Here is a 13,978-nt window from a genome sequence, read left to right as displayed (position 1 = left end):
TACTGGGCTCATCTCTTCAACCAGGGGCAAGATTCATCTAGACCACTCATTTGGAAGGAAAGAGCTCTCGGCTCATGGGCGACTCTTCCGGCAGATATCTACTCGACTTTCCCACGGCAGTCACATTCCACTCGCTCTTACCAACACTATTGCTTGTCTCCATCGAAGCTTCAGCACTTCCCAATATCATCTGATCACCTTCACAACTTCAATCACGACTAAAATATCCATCAGACATTCATAACTAGCCACAACGATTTCTCGCCGATATACCTGTGACCTCTCAGAATGCCAGACCCATTTCATCAACCCGATCCGTCTCCTTCGATTGAAGTGGGTTGTTCTTGCGTGTCATCTATCACAGCACTACTGACTGGCTTCCTAGATGGCCGACAGTCTTCCAGATCATGACTCGATACTTTCACGTGAAACTACTCCTGGACGTCCCAGCTACCCGTACCCACTCACGCCTGAACCTGATGTTAAAATTGATGACGACGAATACTTTTCTTGCGATGGCGATCCTGATGGCGACAATGACGGCCCTGGTGGCGACAAAGACCCTCCTGGTCGTGAAGAAACCCCTCCTGACAGCATGTACTTTTCTGACAGCGACTACGTATCTTCTGCGAGCGACGATGATGTAAGTCAGTACACTGCCTACTTCGAACACAACTGACTCTGGCATAGCCGAGATGTGGTCTTCAAAGATACAGTCTGGTCTAGGTTGCCAACGACACAAGTGCACAAGAACAACATCATGCTGAACGTTCCGTCGCGTCTTATCTCTCGGAAGACATGTCCTTCCCCTACGCCATACCAAAGCTGAATGTTAAGCGAAAACTCATCGTCGACCCCAGTACTCTGAAAACGATTGAACAGCTGTTCTACCACATCGAAGATCAACTCGGATGTCACTTCACAGGACTCAGTCTTCACAGCGTGGAAGCTCGTTACAAACGTTCCGACTCATGGGGCCATTTTCACTACCTCGAAAGCATGGAGCACTGGCGCTCGATCTTACCCTGATTTGACAATAAGCGTTACACGCACTTCGAGATTAATGTCAGTCTTTGCGCTTAGGGCAATGGAGGAGGCACCTCGAATAGCATGACTTGATGGGAGAATTTTTATGTCTGTCTTTATCTTACTCAAGTGGTTTTAACCAGTCATCCATTTCTGATATCTGATTTGTCCTATCGTGCCTGTAGCTGACTGCCGTAAGACACGATAATCTCCAAACCAGAGTCGTGGCCAGTGAGAGCCATCAGATAGCTCCGCTCTGTGAACAGATCTAGGCAAAGAAACGTATCGTGCATTTCTGCAAGACCAAAATCTCTAGAGATGGATCGCTGGAGAGGGGGAAAAGACCGCAATCTTGATACATCGATACATCTCTTATCATTCTACCTGATCCATTCTGCACGGTTTCACACTGTAATATCGAACTCTTCGTGTTCGTGGGCTTTAATGGACAGTGCACTGTTGATTTTGCATATTGAGATTATACTACAAGTCTTTGAGTTTGTAGCTTGATTGAGATGTAAGTGCAGAGTGAGGTATCGCCGGCTTTAGAAACACCTTACAGATTTGGAAATCTTTTGATTAGAAACCGAGGTGGCACTGATTTCTGGCTACGGAGGAACTGACGTTTGGGATGAGGTATAATGCTCAAATAGACTTCTTCTGACCGTGAAGAAAGAAACTCACTTTTGCGATATGCAGATCTTCCAGTCGAAGTTCTGTAGAACGGAATATTCACAACCGAGGCGATAGCTCGCATAAGAAGCAAGAACATGTCTATTGTCTGAGAGGGTGGCGGAGATACTGGCGGTCCTGATAATCGAGTCATTGACGCTGACGATGTGTTTCTGCTTTCCATCGGAGTGACTGTTGCCAACTTTGTTCGACTTTGCGAGTGAAGTAGTGTTGAAGTTGTCAAGTAGTATCAGGAGAAGTGGTTCTCGAGTTTAAGGGATGGTGATCTCGAAAGTTGACAGTCTGGTCGCAGTGTATAAGCAGATTCCGGGCTTGGTCATCCGAGAGGAAGTTCGTTCCTTCCCTCTCGAGAGTTCACAAGATCTCATAATCTTCTTCATCGTTGCCTCTTTCCTTGTCGACAGCAGACACAGTTTGTGTGACGCTCTCGTCGGCTTCAATCTCCTTGACATCCCAAACCTCAACCAACTCCTCAATCCAATCGTCAACCTCCGCAAAGTCTGCCAGCCGCTTGGCTTCTTCCTGGGCTACCTTCAGCTCTTCAAGGCTCTCACGCGATTCTGTCAGCATCTGCTCCAGATTTCCCTTCTTATGGCTAGAAGGGAAGCGGTGCAGAATGCTGCAAAGGAACTCAGCATCCAGACGATATCCTTCAGCGACGTTCCAGTCATCAGTCGTAGCGGACAGGAAGATGAGAACTCTTAGACGAATGTGTGCCGGTGTCTGTTTGTTTTTGAACAACTTCTGTGCTTCTTCAATTGCGGGTTGCATGTCTTTTTGGGTTGTTTCTTTGTTGACGAGTTTGTGATCTTTGAGTATTTGCGTTACGGTGATGTAGGCTTCTTCGAAATCTTCGATGCTGGTTGGTTGATTGATTTCCATTTTGAGTGTTATGTGCAAGAGGTTGGAACACATGATTGTGAATGATGAGTCTGTTAACGGAAGCAAACGTTGCGGTCTTTTTTTGGAGTCACAACACGCTCGTCAATCGCTCGTGCATTGGATCGTCTTTGTTGCAAGTTTGGAATTGTAGTTTGAGAAAGACGTGTGGGTTCTGTATTGCTTGCGATCGTTCAATACACCGTTACTCTGAGTGAAGGACTGGAAGGCGATTCGATGGTTTCGATATTTACGAGGCAGTTCCGGTTTGCACTAATCTTTCTTCAGCTCTTAGGATTGCCAAAAGAGACACTCACATGTACGAATACCCAGCATGTTGACTTTGTGTATATGCTGTTATTTTATCTTTTGCTTGACAATAATAGTCATGATGGATTTGAGTAGGAAGGCGCTCATGAGGATCTCAGTGTCTCGTTCCGTACACTCGCTGGCGTTAACTCATGTATCACCAAAGGGGAAGGAACTATGACTAATCTGCGAGTGCTTCGTTGTAAGAGCCTTCCATTCGGGTCCAGAAACGCTGCCTAATTTCTCGCGGACAAGTATCTTTCACACTGCTGGATTCAAACAGACTAGGAGTCAAAGGAGTATAGGAGACAGTGAGGTTATATTACACTACTCTAAAAGCTATATTCAAGTAATTTTACATGGGGAAATGTATGAAGGAGAGTCATAAGTTGGTTCGGGACGTTTCATACTCCCAAATTCCGGATTTTTTGAAATTTTGGTCCGACCCAAATGTTTTGTGTGAACTTGCACACCGCACCAATTGTTTGGATTAGTTAGCAATGACCCACAAGCCGATCGGGCAGGGGTTGTAGTCTTGGAAGAATTCGATGGTCTTATCGCCAGTGGCAGTAAGCTCATACGAGATGGTTTGGCCGACAGCACAGTCACCAGTGGTGATGCTATAAGCGTTACCGGTGGAGACACCCTTTTCACCAAAGTTCTTGGTGACGCCAGGCTGGGTGTTGAAGGTGGTCTTCTCATCAGCAGCCTCCTTAAGCTGCTTGAACTCAACACCACCGTTGCCAGACTCGGAGACGAAAGAGGTCTCGAGCTGGGACTGGGTGGGGAAAGTGAAGACGAGCTCGCACTGCTTGCCCTTGTAGCTCTGAGGAATATCGAAATCGAAAATAGTGCTGTTGCCATTGCCGATGTAGGCGTTGTACTGAGTACCGTAGGCGGTGTCAGGGTTGTTGCTATCAACGGGGATGATCAGGCGAGGCTTCAAGTACGAGTCCATGTTGGGGAGGTCGCGAGGGCAGTTTCCGGTGCCGGAAGGAGTAGCGGAAGGCTGCTGGACGGAAGAAACCTTGGTCTCAGTGACGGGACCCTGAGAGACAGTGGTACGCTGCTCAACGGTGGTGGGTTTAGCGACCGAGGTAGTAACCTGCTCAGTAACGAATTCGGTTACAGGAGGCTGCTGAACAGACTTGGTCTCGGTGACAGGGCGCTGCTGAACAGTCGTGGGCTGCTCAATTGTCGTCGGTTGCTCAACGGTGGTCTTCTGAATGACCTGCTCAGTCACAGGAGGAAGAGTCACAGTGACGTTGTTCTGCTGGGTGACTGTCTTTACGACGGTCGATGGCTGGCATTGCTCAGTAGAGACTGAGACGGAGAGGGAAGGTGCTTGGGTAGCAGTAGAAACAGATACTGCAGTAGTAGCGGGAGGGGCAGAAGATGCTGGGGCCGATGAAGGGGCAGCGCAAGTTCCGTCAGCACTGCTCAAGCTGACCTTGACACACTTGGGCATGTTCTCGACAGGCTTTGTGTAGATGTTGTAGTTGCCATTGTCGTCAGAGGGGCAGGCATAGAATTGGTCATCGCCATTGAACTCGACTTGACCGGAAGAGGTGATGGAGAAGCCTTCGGTGGGAGATGCGCCCTGGTCACACTGGAACTGGTCGGTAGGGCCAGTGATAACACATCCTCTGCCCTTCTTGTCGGTGATCTGTCCGTTGTTGATGCAGTAAGAGGCACCAGACTGGCCAGGACCAAAGCGGTTCTGACCATCGCTGATCTGACCGAGGGAACCGCCCTCAACACCATCACCAGAGACGTTGATGCCGAAGCAGCATGATGACTGTCTGGTGTGAAGGACGCGAGCAGATGCGACAGAGGCAAGGGCCAAATATTGAAGAGTATACTTCATTTCGGACTTTCGACAACGAAATGGTACTGTGAGCGAAGGTAAAAAGAAAGCGAAAGAAAAGTGTGAATTAAGAAAGCCCTTCTGTTGTCTCAAGAATGGACAAGTGGTTGTGAATGATAGAGCAGATTTTGGAGGTCGAGCATCACCTCTTTATACACATCTCTGGTGGGACGCAAACATGATCAACTTGGTGTATCGACGATCACCACCAGCCATTCATGATTCTCCAGCAGATGTCATAGTTGACTCTGGTGTACCAGGACGGGAATTGAAAGCTGGAGGATGAGCTGAACGTCATACACTCGGCTGCACCTCAGTGGTGGATCGAGTGCTAGGAAGTGGAGGAGGCTGACAAGGGCATCTACTTAGGTAAAGCTACAGCCACAATTCATGCTGTCCATGTGGGTTGCAGATTCCTGACTCAAAGGCATGTCCCAACATCAGTGGCAAGGGAGGGGAATGTGATTGAACATGTACAGACGAAAGTCACTCACAAGATCTGCTTCCTCGATTGGGTTCACCGGAGATAAGAAGACTGTTCCTGTATGAACACGTCCTTCAGCATACTCGCTCTTTCCAATCAATATCAAAGTCTTTCTGAATTGATCGAGGATTGGACAACATTCCCACGGATGCTATCTCGTAAGAAGCTCGGCAAAGGTTTTCGCTGTCCACGTTTCACGGGATTCGGCGACAAGGCCGAGCAGAGATGGTCAGGAACGACGCCGAAGATCGTGGTACATCGAGTTCAGCAAAGTGCTCTGGCGATACGTGCAGGTACGAGTGTGGGTATCATGACGGAAAGTCGAGTGAGGATGAACAAATGATGTTGAAAAGAAGCTTAAAGCCCTACCGCCGTCCCGCTTGCTTGGCTGGGGCATTGCTGTGGGGTGGTCAGGAACGAGTCGTAGATCAGATGGAAAATAGAAACCGGAAACCGGCTGGAAAGACGACCGAGAAAAAAGAAGTGGTTCGTGATGGTGGATGTGTTTGTTCCTGCATGAATTTTGCAGCGATGGATGAGGGAGCGGAGCCTCCAGTGCCAAGCATGAGCGAGATCAACATGGCAACTTCTCTGTTCAGTCTTCCCCTGACAGCAAGCACGACCTCCCGCTGTCGTCCATCACCATCACGGCAGGAGGGTTATGTCATAAGGTTGACGCGGCCCGCGGGATTCTTGCTTTCTCAAAATCGCAAGTGGAAGCGTGCCAGCGAGAAGGCTTGTTCGGTCGCACCGAGCGAATGGCATGAGTTGGAAGCTCTCGGAGCAACAACTCGTCGAGATCAACAAAGTGATGGCTCCTAGAATCGAGATTTGAAATCCGAGGCGACTACTCCGTGGACCGCTCCGACTGGAAGGCAGAAGATCTGGTACCCAGTCTTCTGCCTTCAACCAACAACTGCTGGCTCTCCATCCTCATCCGACCTACCTCTTGGCTCGTTGACCTCTTCGCCTCTTCCCATGATCCTTCGATGCATGCCTCAAGTTGGCACACTGTCATCCAACCGAACGAATGGGACTCCTTCGAAGCTCTGAGAGAATTCTGGAGCAGATGAGCTTGAAAGGAAGACTCCACTCTCTGTGACGCTTCGATGGCCATGAAGACTCAACGGCTTTGATCAAGAAGAGGCATCAGGCGACTCATGGCTTTCAGTTTTCAACAGCTCCAATTGTCAGGAAAGAGGAGGAGCATTATGGGTCAGAAATGGCTGCAGGATACACATTCCCTTCAGAGACGCAGATGATGGTCAAATTCCCAGGTTTGACCAGCAGCGTCTCACATGAAGGATATATGCTAGCATTCTTCTCTTCAATGTGCTATAAATGACGTGCATGTTATCTCTTAGAGCAGCAAGTCTGACTGGTAAGTCAATTATGCCGAGCATGGGTGAACGATCATTATGTGCAAGCGACCATAGATGTCGTATTGGAAGTCGTCCAAAGTTCGTGATCCTTCACCTCGGCTGCCCCGCCAAGGATCGGCGTCCGTCTCGCTCCAAGATGCACCGAGGGAATCATCTTTTCTTGGGCAACAAATGATACATCATGCTCTTGTGCACCACAGCAAAGAAGTACGGATCATGGCCATGGCGGCAAAGCAATATTCTCCGCGCGTGTTGGTGCTCGCTAAAGACCCCAATACTGTCTGCCGGCTTAACGCAAACGCGTTTCAGCAGGATGCCATTACGACTTTCAACAACTTCCAGTATGTCGCCTACTACACTGCCGCTTCGACAAGTCCAGACAGTGTCCGATATGTCACATTAGGGAGACGAAACTTGATCGAGACAGATCAAGATTGGGAGAAATTGGTCCTCAAAGACTACGATCAAACCACTGACGATGGCCACAATACAATCAGTATCGGTATCTGTACTGGCGACGGGACTATACATGTCTCTTTTGACCATCATTGCGATGATTTACGATACAGGATCTCTCCAGCAGGCGTCGCCCTAAATCCAAGCTCACACGATTGGACTTCTTCTCTGTTTGGTCCTGTCCGCAATCATCTGCCAGGACTAGAGCCAAGTGCCTTTACCAGCATATCATATCCTCGATTTGTCAGTGCTGGCGACGACCTCATGTTCGAAGCTCGGACTGGTAAAGCTGGTGCAGGATCAGATATGATGTTCTTGTACTCCTCCGAAAGACAGACTTACACATCACGCGGCACATATCTTGTTGGCATCAACAACAATCCCTACCCTAATGGGATATCCTTTGCGAACGGGAGAATGCATGTCAGCTGGACATATCGTGACTTCATCGCCTATGAGGGAGCGGACGATCTAGACAACAATGCTCACAAAGCACAAGCTGGTCCGAACGGTCCAGAAAACAACTTCGACTTGAACTATGCATACAGCGATGATTGCGGGCAATCTTGGTGCAATTCTGTCGGTCACACGATTGCCAGTCTTGAAGACACTCAAGCAGTCTCCGAACCTGGCATTTCGCCATCTGCCAAAAACATTGCTATACAGAAGATACCGAAGTACAGTGGCATCATGAACCAAGAATCTCAATGTATCGGGTCTGTGACTGGCGACTTCCACGTACTCAATAGAGACAACACTTCGGGAACTGAGCAATGGCGCCATTACCTTCGTGACGCTGTCACTGGCGAATGGACTTCCACAGCCATACCTGATGCCTTCCCCACAGAGACAGGGTCTCGAGGCTGCATTGCGAGTGATGCGACCGGCAATAGCATCTACATTTTGTTGCCTGGAAACCAAGATACGAGCTTGATGTTGTTGCGAAGGAGGAAACTCGAAGGTGCCGGCTATTCGGGCTTCGATGTGCTGTGGTCCGGCGAGAGATACGATGGCGAGCCAAACGTTGACCGTGCAAGGTTGAGCCAAGGTGATGGTATATTGAGCGTATTCACACGCACAGCAGGGACTGAGAGGGACGTCGTGGTGCTTGACTTCGAATTGTAGTTAGAACTTGCATGTCACATCGGGATCAATTTCTCAGCTTAGCTAGATACTTCACTAGCTGTCAACAGACATGATGCTTTTGGCCTCTATATGACTGTCCAAAGAAATCACGAAGAAGTCCAGGTTGAATTCCGAGCGTGGTTGTTGACAGGGTCACTCACGAAACAACAATTCTCGGTTCGGCTGAGCACCGAACAGCGACAACAGGGGGCAATTTTCATGTCATATATACTGATGGTACTTTACATCGAAGGAAACATAGGTGTAGATCTTCTGCGCGCAGCTGAAGCCTTCCAATCAAGTTTTCATTGACTCATGGTTAATATAAACTTCTGACAACCATCTCTCCAGAAAGGCACTTAACTTTGGCGCGTGTCTTCGTCCATGGTCTGCTATCGAGTCGACAGCGATCGAAATGCCAATCATCGAATGTCGGATCGACAAAAGAAGACGATGACCGTAGGTTGATCTCACTCTCAACATGATATCCTCTTCAAGATTGCTCGAAACGACATCTCGAAATGTCATTTGGTGTCGCTGACTAAGCATGTCAATTCTGTGCGCGTGTGTGACCGCATTTGTGCACCGAAAATCATGTCGCGACAGTGCCGGACCACATATCCCTCCAATGTGAGTGCCATCTCACGAAACCATGGTTACGAGGTTCTCCTCGATTCAATCCAAAGAACGACGTGAGTGATGCGCTGATCATGGAGCCACAAGCCCCCATTGACTCCATGCAAAGAGCATTTGGGATCATGCACTGACGGCGCCTCACGTCCTTCAGGCAAGTGTAATGCGAACAGCTGGCTGGCTTCATCGGATCCTTCAAAAATGGTCCAAACGTCGAGGAAATCCCACCCCATGACCAAGACACTGAAGCCCGAGCCATTTGAGATGTTGTAGGGCGTACCAAGCCACGTGCAAAAAGCACATACTCTGTACCTCTGTTGCTGATTCTACAGTGTTCTATACATGAAAAAATAGTTCAAATAGTCCTCTTTCGTCAAAGAAAAGACTATTCCACGTGGCAGCACTCTAAGACTCTTGCAAACGACGACGATCCGCCAGCAAACAAGAGAAGTCTTTCCAAATTTCAAAGCAACCCAATCCTTCGGATTCCAGCGGACAGTGCTTCCAATATCGCATACAGAAGCGAAGGCAGGAAGCTTTGTGATATCAAAGCATATTTTGTCGCCAAGTATCCGAAGAGAGGGGTAAAATGTTGCTTCTCTCCACTTCGTGAGGGGAAAAACTGGGCAGAAATGGAGTGGCCTTCATGAGGATGGGAGTTTGTTAGCGAAAACTGCCTTGGCATGGCTATCCCGCCCCGCAGCCTCTCACGATCACCCGTGCCTCGCATATGCAAAGCGTGAGGAAGCATCATCGCATGTCTTTCATACGAACGGGTCGACATCTTGGCTCCCTTTCATGAACTCAAAATCGCTCCGACCATCCTTGCTTTGGAAGACTTGGCCTACGCAGGTGTATGCCTCCAGAATCCCTCCACAGCTTTTTGCAACGCACCTTCCCGTTTCTGCCATGAAGATGACCCGTTACAACGGCAACGAAGCTTTGAAGCTATTCCAGACGACATACAACACAACCTCGGCGTACGCAAGGGTGTCTCCGAAAAAACCGCCGTGTATATGATCGATGTTCTCAATTGGATGTGCTCTGGTGGCTGTGCTACTTACGATATGTCAGTATAAAGCTGGATCTCCCTCGCGTGAGGTTGGCAGAGACAGATTCTACCTCCCGAAGATGTTGCTCAAGGCTTTCTACGGACTCGCACTGTTGCGCAGCGTCTCTGGCGCCGCTGTGCTTCGAAGACAGTCGGCTGGAAACATTGATGACTGTCCTGGATACTCGGCATCGGACATTGTCAACACAGATACAGGCCTCACTGCGAAATTGACCTTGGCTGGACCGGCATGCAACGCCTATGGCGCGGATGTACAGAACTTGCGCCTCGCTGTAAATTATGATTCAAGTTTGTCTCTCAGACACAGGCTCTGTCATATACATACTGACGAACTGCAGAGAAGCGATTGCACGTCAAGATTGAGGATGAAGGCCAGGTTGCCTACCAAGTTCCTACTAGTGTGTTCCCTACACCAGATGCCAATAACTCGGTCTCGGCTGGTGATGCGACTCTCGAGTTCTCGATGGAGCAGAACCCCTTCAGCTTCAAGATCACTCGCAAGTCAAACCAGGAAGTCCTTTTCGACACCTCCGATTCACCTATTGTTTTTGAGGAGCAATACCTCCGCCTGCGTACTTCGCTTCCTGACAATCCCAACATCTACGGTCTCGGCGAGCATTCTGATTCTCTTCGCCTCAACACTACTGACTACACCCGCACATTGTGGTCAAGAGATGCCTACGGTATTCCCTCAGGCACCAACCTCTACGGTAATCACCCGATCTACTTTGACCACAGAGTAGGCAAGGGCACCCATGGAGTCTTCTTGCTGTCAAGCTCAGGTATAGATATTAATATCAACAAGACCGAAACCGATGGCCAATATCTTGAGTACGACACTTTGGGAGGCGTCCTCGACCTGTACTTCCTGGATGGTCCTAGCCCTGTTGAGGTTGCTCAGGAATACAGCAGCGTTACTCAGAAAGCCGCTATGATGCCGTACTGGGGCTTTGGATTCCACCAGTGCCGCTACGGATACCGTGATTTCTACGCCATCGCTGAAGTCGTCTACAATTACAGCACCGCGGCCATTCCTCTGGAGACCATGTGTAAGTTTTTCAATATGAAGGCACCCATGAATTTATGTACTGACGAGCCCCAGGGACGGACATAGATTACGTACGTAAGCTAAGGATACAGATCCAAGGGGCCAGCTACATCTAAGCAGCACTGATGACATGGCGTCCTGGACGCTATTTCATCGATGTTGAACTTGATCTACAAGCTGGCTCTTTGAAATTGTACTACTCCTATGCTTCCACAGAATTATGCTAATTATATCTTAAGATGTACGAAAGATATATCATGACGACCGATCCCGATCGCTTCCCTCTTGCCCGAGTTCGCGAATATGTCAACTACCTCCACGAACACAACCAACATTACATCGTCATGGTCGATCCTGCCATGGCCTACCAGACTGAACGCGAGAACGGATTGCCTTATGAGTCGTTCCTCCGTGCTCGTGACCAGGGCATTCTCCTCCAGAAGAATGGCTCCATCTACCAGGGTGTTGTTTGGCCTGGTGTTACAGCGTTCCCTGACTGGTTCCACCCCGACACTGCCGAGTACTGGAACAGCGAGTTTGCCGAATTCTTCGATGCAGAGACTGGTGTCGACATCGACGCCTTGTGGATTGACATGAATGAGGCTGCTAACTTCAACTACTTTGGATCAAACCCCCAGGACGAGGCGGAAGCTCGTGGGTTCCCTCCAACCAGACCCGCCATCAGATCCGCTCCTCGCCCGATTCCTGGCTTCCCTGAGGCATTCCAACCTAATGCCAGCAGCCCATACCCTCCTGATGAGCTTGCATATGCACCTCCATGGCTCGCTCCCGCTTCCGACCCTGGTGCTGCTAAGCGCTCTGTTGGTGTGGAGAAGCCAGTCAAGCGTTCAGTCGGTTTGCAATACTCTCCACTGGACAAGCGCCAGTCGGCTCAGACTATCGGCTTCCCTAATCGTAACCTTCTCGGACCTCCCTACCAAATTGACAACGAGAACACTGTTGAAGCCTACGGTGGTGTCTCTAACAACACTCTTGACACGGATATTGTTCATTACGATGGACATGTTGAGCTTGATGTTCACAATCTGTACGGTACCATGATGAGCACATACTCCAGGAACGCGCTTGAAGCCCGTAGACCTGGAAGAAGACCATTAGTCATCACTCGTTCAACCTTTGCTGGTGCTGGAAAGGCAGTCGGCAAATGGCTTGGTGACAACTTGTCGACTTGGGAGCTCTACCGTCAATCTATCCAAGGTATGCTCGACTTCGCTGCCATCTACCAAGTTCCCATGGTTGGCAGCGATGTTTGCGGTTTCGGTGGAAACACTACCGAGACACTCTGTGCTCGCTGGGCTTCTCTCGGCGCCTTCAACCCTTTCTACAGAAACCACAATGGAGACAGCTCTATCCCTCAAGAGTTCTACCTTTGGGAGACCGTTGCAGAGTCTGCCCGAAAGTCGATTGAAATCCGCTACAAGCTACTTGACTACATCTACACCGCTATGCACAAGCAGAGCACGGACGGTACTCCTCTTATCAGCCCCATGTTCTTCCAATACCCTCACGACAAGGCAACTTCTGCTCTCGATCTTCAGTTCTTCTACGGCGATGCTCTCCTGGTCGCTCCTGTCACGGAAGAGAACTCGACTACCGTAGACGTTTACTTCCCCAACGACCGCTTCTACGATTTCAAGACCTTCAAGACTGTTGAGGGTGCTGGCGCGAACATCACCATCTCGGATGTTGACTTTACAGATATTCCTCTCTACATCCGTGGCGGATCTATCATTCCTATGCGTAACGCATCTGGTTATACAACCACTGATGTCCGCAAGCAGCCCTTCAACATCGTGATCGCACCTGGCCGTGATGGAAAGGCCAGCGGACCGTTGTATCTGGACGATGGTGACAGCATCAAGCAGAACGCTACATCCGTGATCGACCTCAGCTACGAGAACGGTGTCCTCAGTGTTTCTGGATCCTTTGATTACCAGGCTGAAGACAACCGTGTCGTTCAGGTCACTCTCCTGGGCCAAAAGGGTCACTCCGGAAACGCACCTAAGTGGAAGGAGGACGGTGACGACCAAAAGTGGAACAAGTGCGCAGACAATGACTGGAGCTTTGACGGTTCCACTCACCACGTCTTGGTCCAGTTCGACCAGAAACTCACTGGACCGTTTGTGGTCTCTGTATAGATAGCCTCATGAGGAGAAGGCTGCATTATGATGCGATACTATACATTTCTGATACGGGAGCCAAGGCTCACTAGATAGAACTACACAAATCAAGAATAAACAAAGGTTATGAACAATGTCTCATGAACATTTCCATCGCAATTTTCTTTGTCAAGCTGAAAGGCTGCTTGCTGAAGCAGAAGGAATATTGAGGCGGAGTATTCGCGTGTATGTATAGCAACAACTAGTTTGTACAGCAGTGGAAATGAACTCGCTTCGACTTTCAAAGACCGCGCTTGACTTTGGAAGGTCTGTGTTATAACCGTTGGATCTAACGAGTCAAGGGTGTAATTTGGCAGGAGGATGGCCATACTTTTTGACACCAGAGAACGGCGATTGTAAGTAGCAACTCGCAGCTTCGAGTCCCCCTACGTCTTAGCAGCTCAAGTGTTAGGAACTATAGAGCTCACATAAACGCAGACAATTTCGACTCTTGGGTTTGATGGTGATAGCGTGTTGTTTTCGCGATCAGATGAGTCGTGTCTCTACCAAGATATATGACCAACTTCTTTCGTCTTCGCCTAAACATACCCCACAAGCCACGAACCCTGTTCTTATTGCTATTGCACCTCTGCTACACCGATCTCCCGTCTTGACTCTATCAAAGCGGCCATGCGAAGGTCTGAGCAGATATTCCGCCATAAAGAATCCTCATGGGATCTGCACTAGTGGTCCGGAGCGTCCGTCTGTACTTCGTATATTGTTCAGCTCAGCTCTGGACTCTTGCCAATATTGGCCCTTCAGAGGCTTCGAGATCTCTACTCAACAACTGCGCACTGAGTCGGTATGCTCAGAATGTTCTTCGG

At 49.2% G+C, this 13,978-nt stretch overlaps 4 protein-coding genes across 4 annotated transcripts; 2 read left to right on the top strand and 2 right to left on the bottom strand.

Annotated features, from left to right (window-relative positions):
• Positions 1-2,025: 2,025 nt before the first annotated feature.
• Positions 2,026-2,601, bottom strand: M438DRAFT_408653 (uncharacterized protein; the record flags this gene model as incomplete). The annotated part of the gene is made up of 1 exon (XM_029909967.1): positions 2,026-2,601. One exon carries the CDS (start codon positions 2,599-2,601, stop codon positions 2,074-2,076), a length of 528 nt encoding a protein of 175 aa, XP_029756724.1. The 3' UTR covers positions 2,026-2,073.
• A 796-nt stretch (positions 2,602-3,397) lies between these two features.
• Positions 3,398-4,774, bottom strand: M438DRAFT_281317 (uncharacterized protein; the record flags this gene model as incomplete). Its single annotated transcript, XM_029901229.1, has 2 exons — positions 3,398-3,847; positions 4,238-4,774. The coding sequence occupies 2 exons, from the start codon at positions 4,772-4,774 to the stop codon at positions 3,398-3,400; spliced, it is 987 nt and encodes a 328-aa protein (XP_029756723.1).
• Positions 4,775-6,862: 2,088 nt separating this feature from the next.
• Positions 6,863-8,221, top strand: M438DRAFT_281559 (dockerin type 1; the record flags this gene model as incomplete). The annotated part of the gene is made up of 1 exon (XM_029901251.1): positions 6,863-8,221. The coding sequence occupies one exon, from the start codon at positions 6,863-6,865 to the stop codon at positions 8,219-8,221; it is 1,359 nt and encodes a 452-aa protein (XP_029756722.1).
• A 1,764-nt stretch (positions 8,222-9,985) lies between these two features.
• Positions 9,986-13,133, top strand: M438DRAFT_358714 (putative alpha-glucosidase; the record flags this gene model as incomplete). Its single annotated transcript, XM_029907283.1, has 4 exons — positions 9,986-10,214; positions 10,265-10,975; positions 11,029-11,045; positions 11,214-13,133. 4 exons carry the CDS (start codon positions 9,986-9,988, stop codon positions 13,131-13,133), a joined length of 2,877 nt encoding a protein of 958 aa, XP_029756721.1.
• Between the last annotated feature and the right edge of the window lie 845 nt (positions 13,134-13,978).

Source organism: Aureobasidium pullulans (genome assembly GCF_000721785.1).
Source record: "Aureobasidium pullulans EXF-150 unplaced genomic scaffold scaffold_24, whole genome shotgun sequence".
NCBI classification, from domain to species: Eukaryota; Fungi; Ascomycota; class Dothideomycetes; order Dothideales; family Saccotheciaceae; genus Aureobasidium; species Aureobasidium pullulans.
Note: the sequence above shows the minus strand (reverse complement) of the source record. Positions and strands in the feature narration are given on the sequence as shown.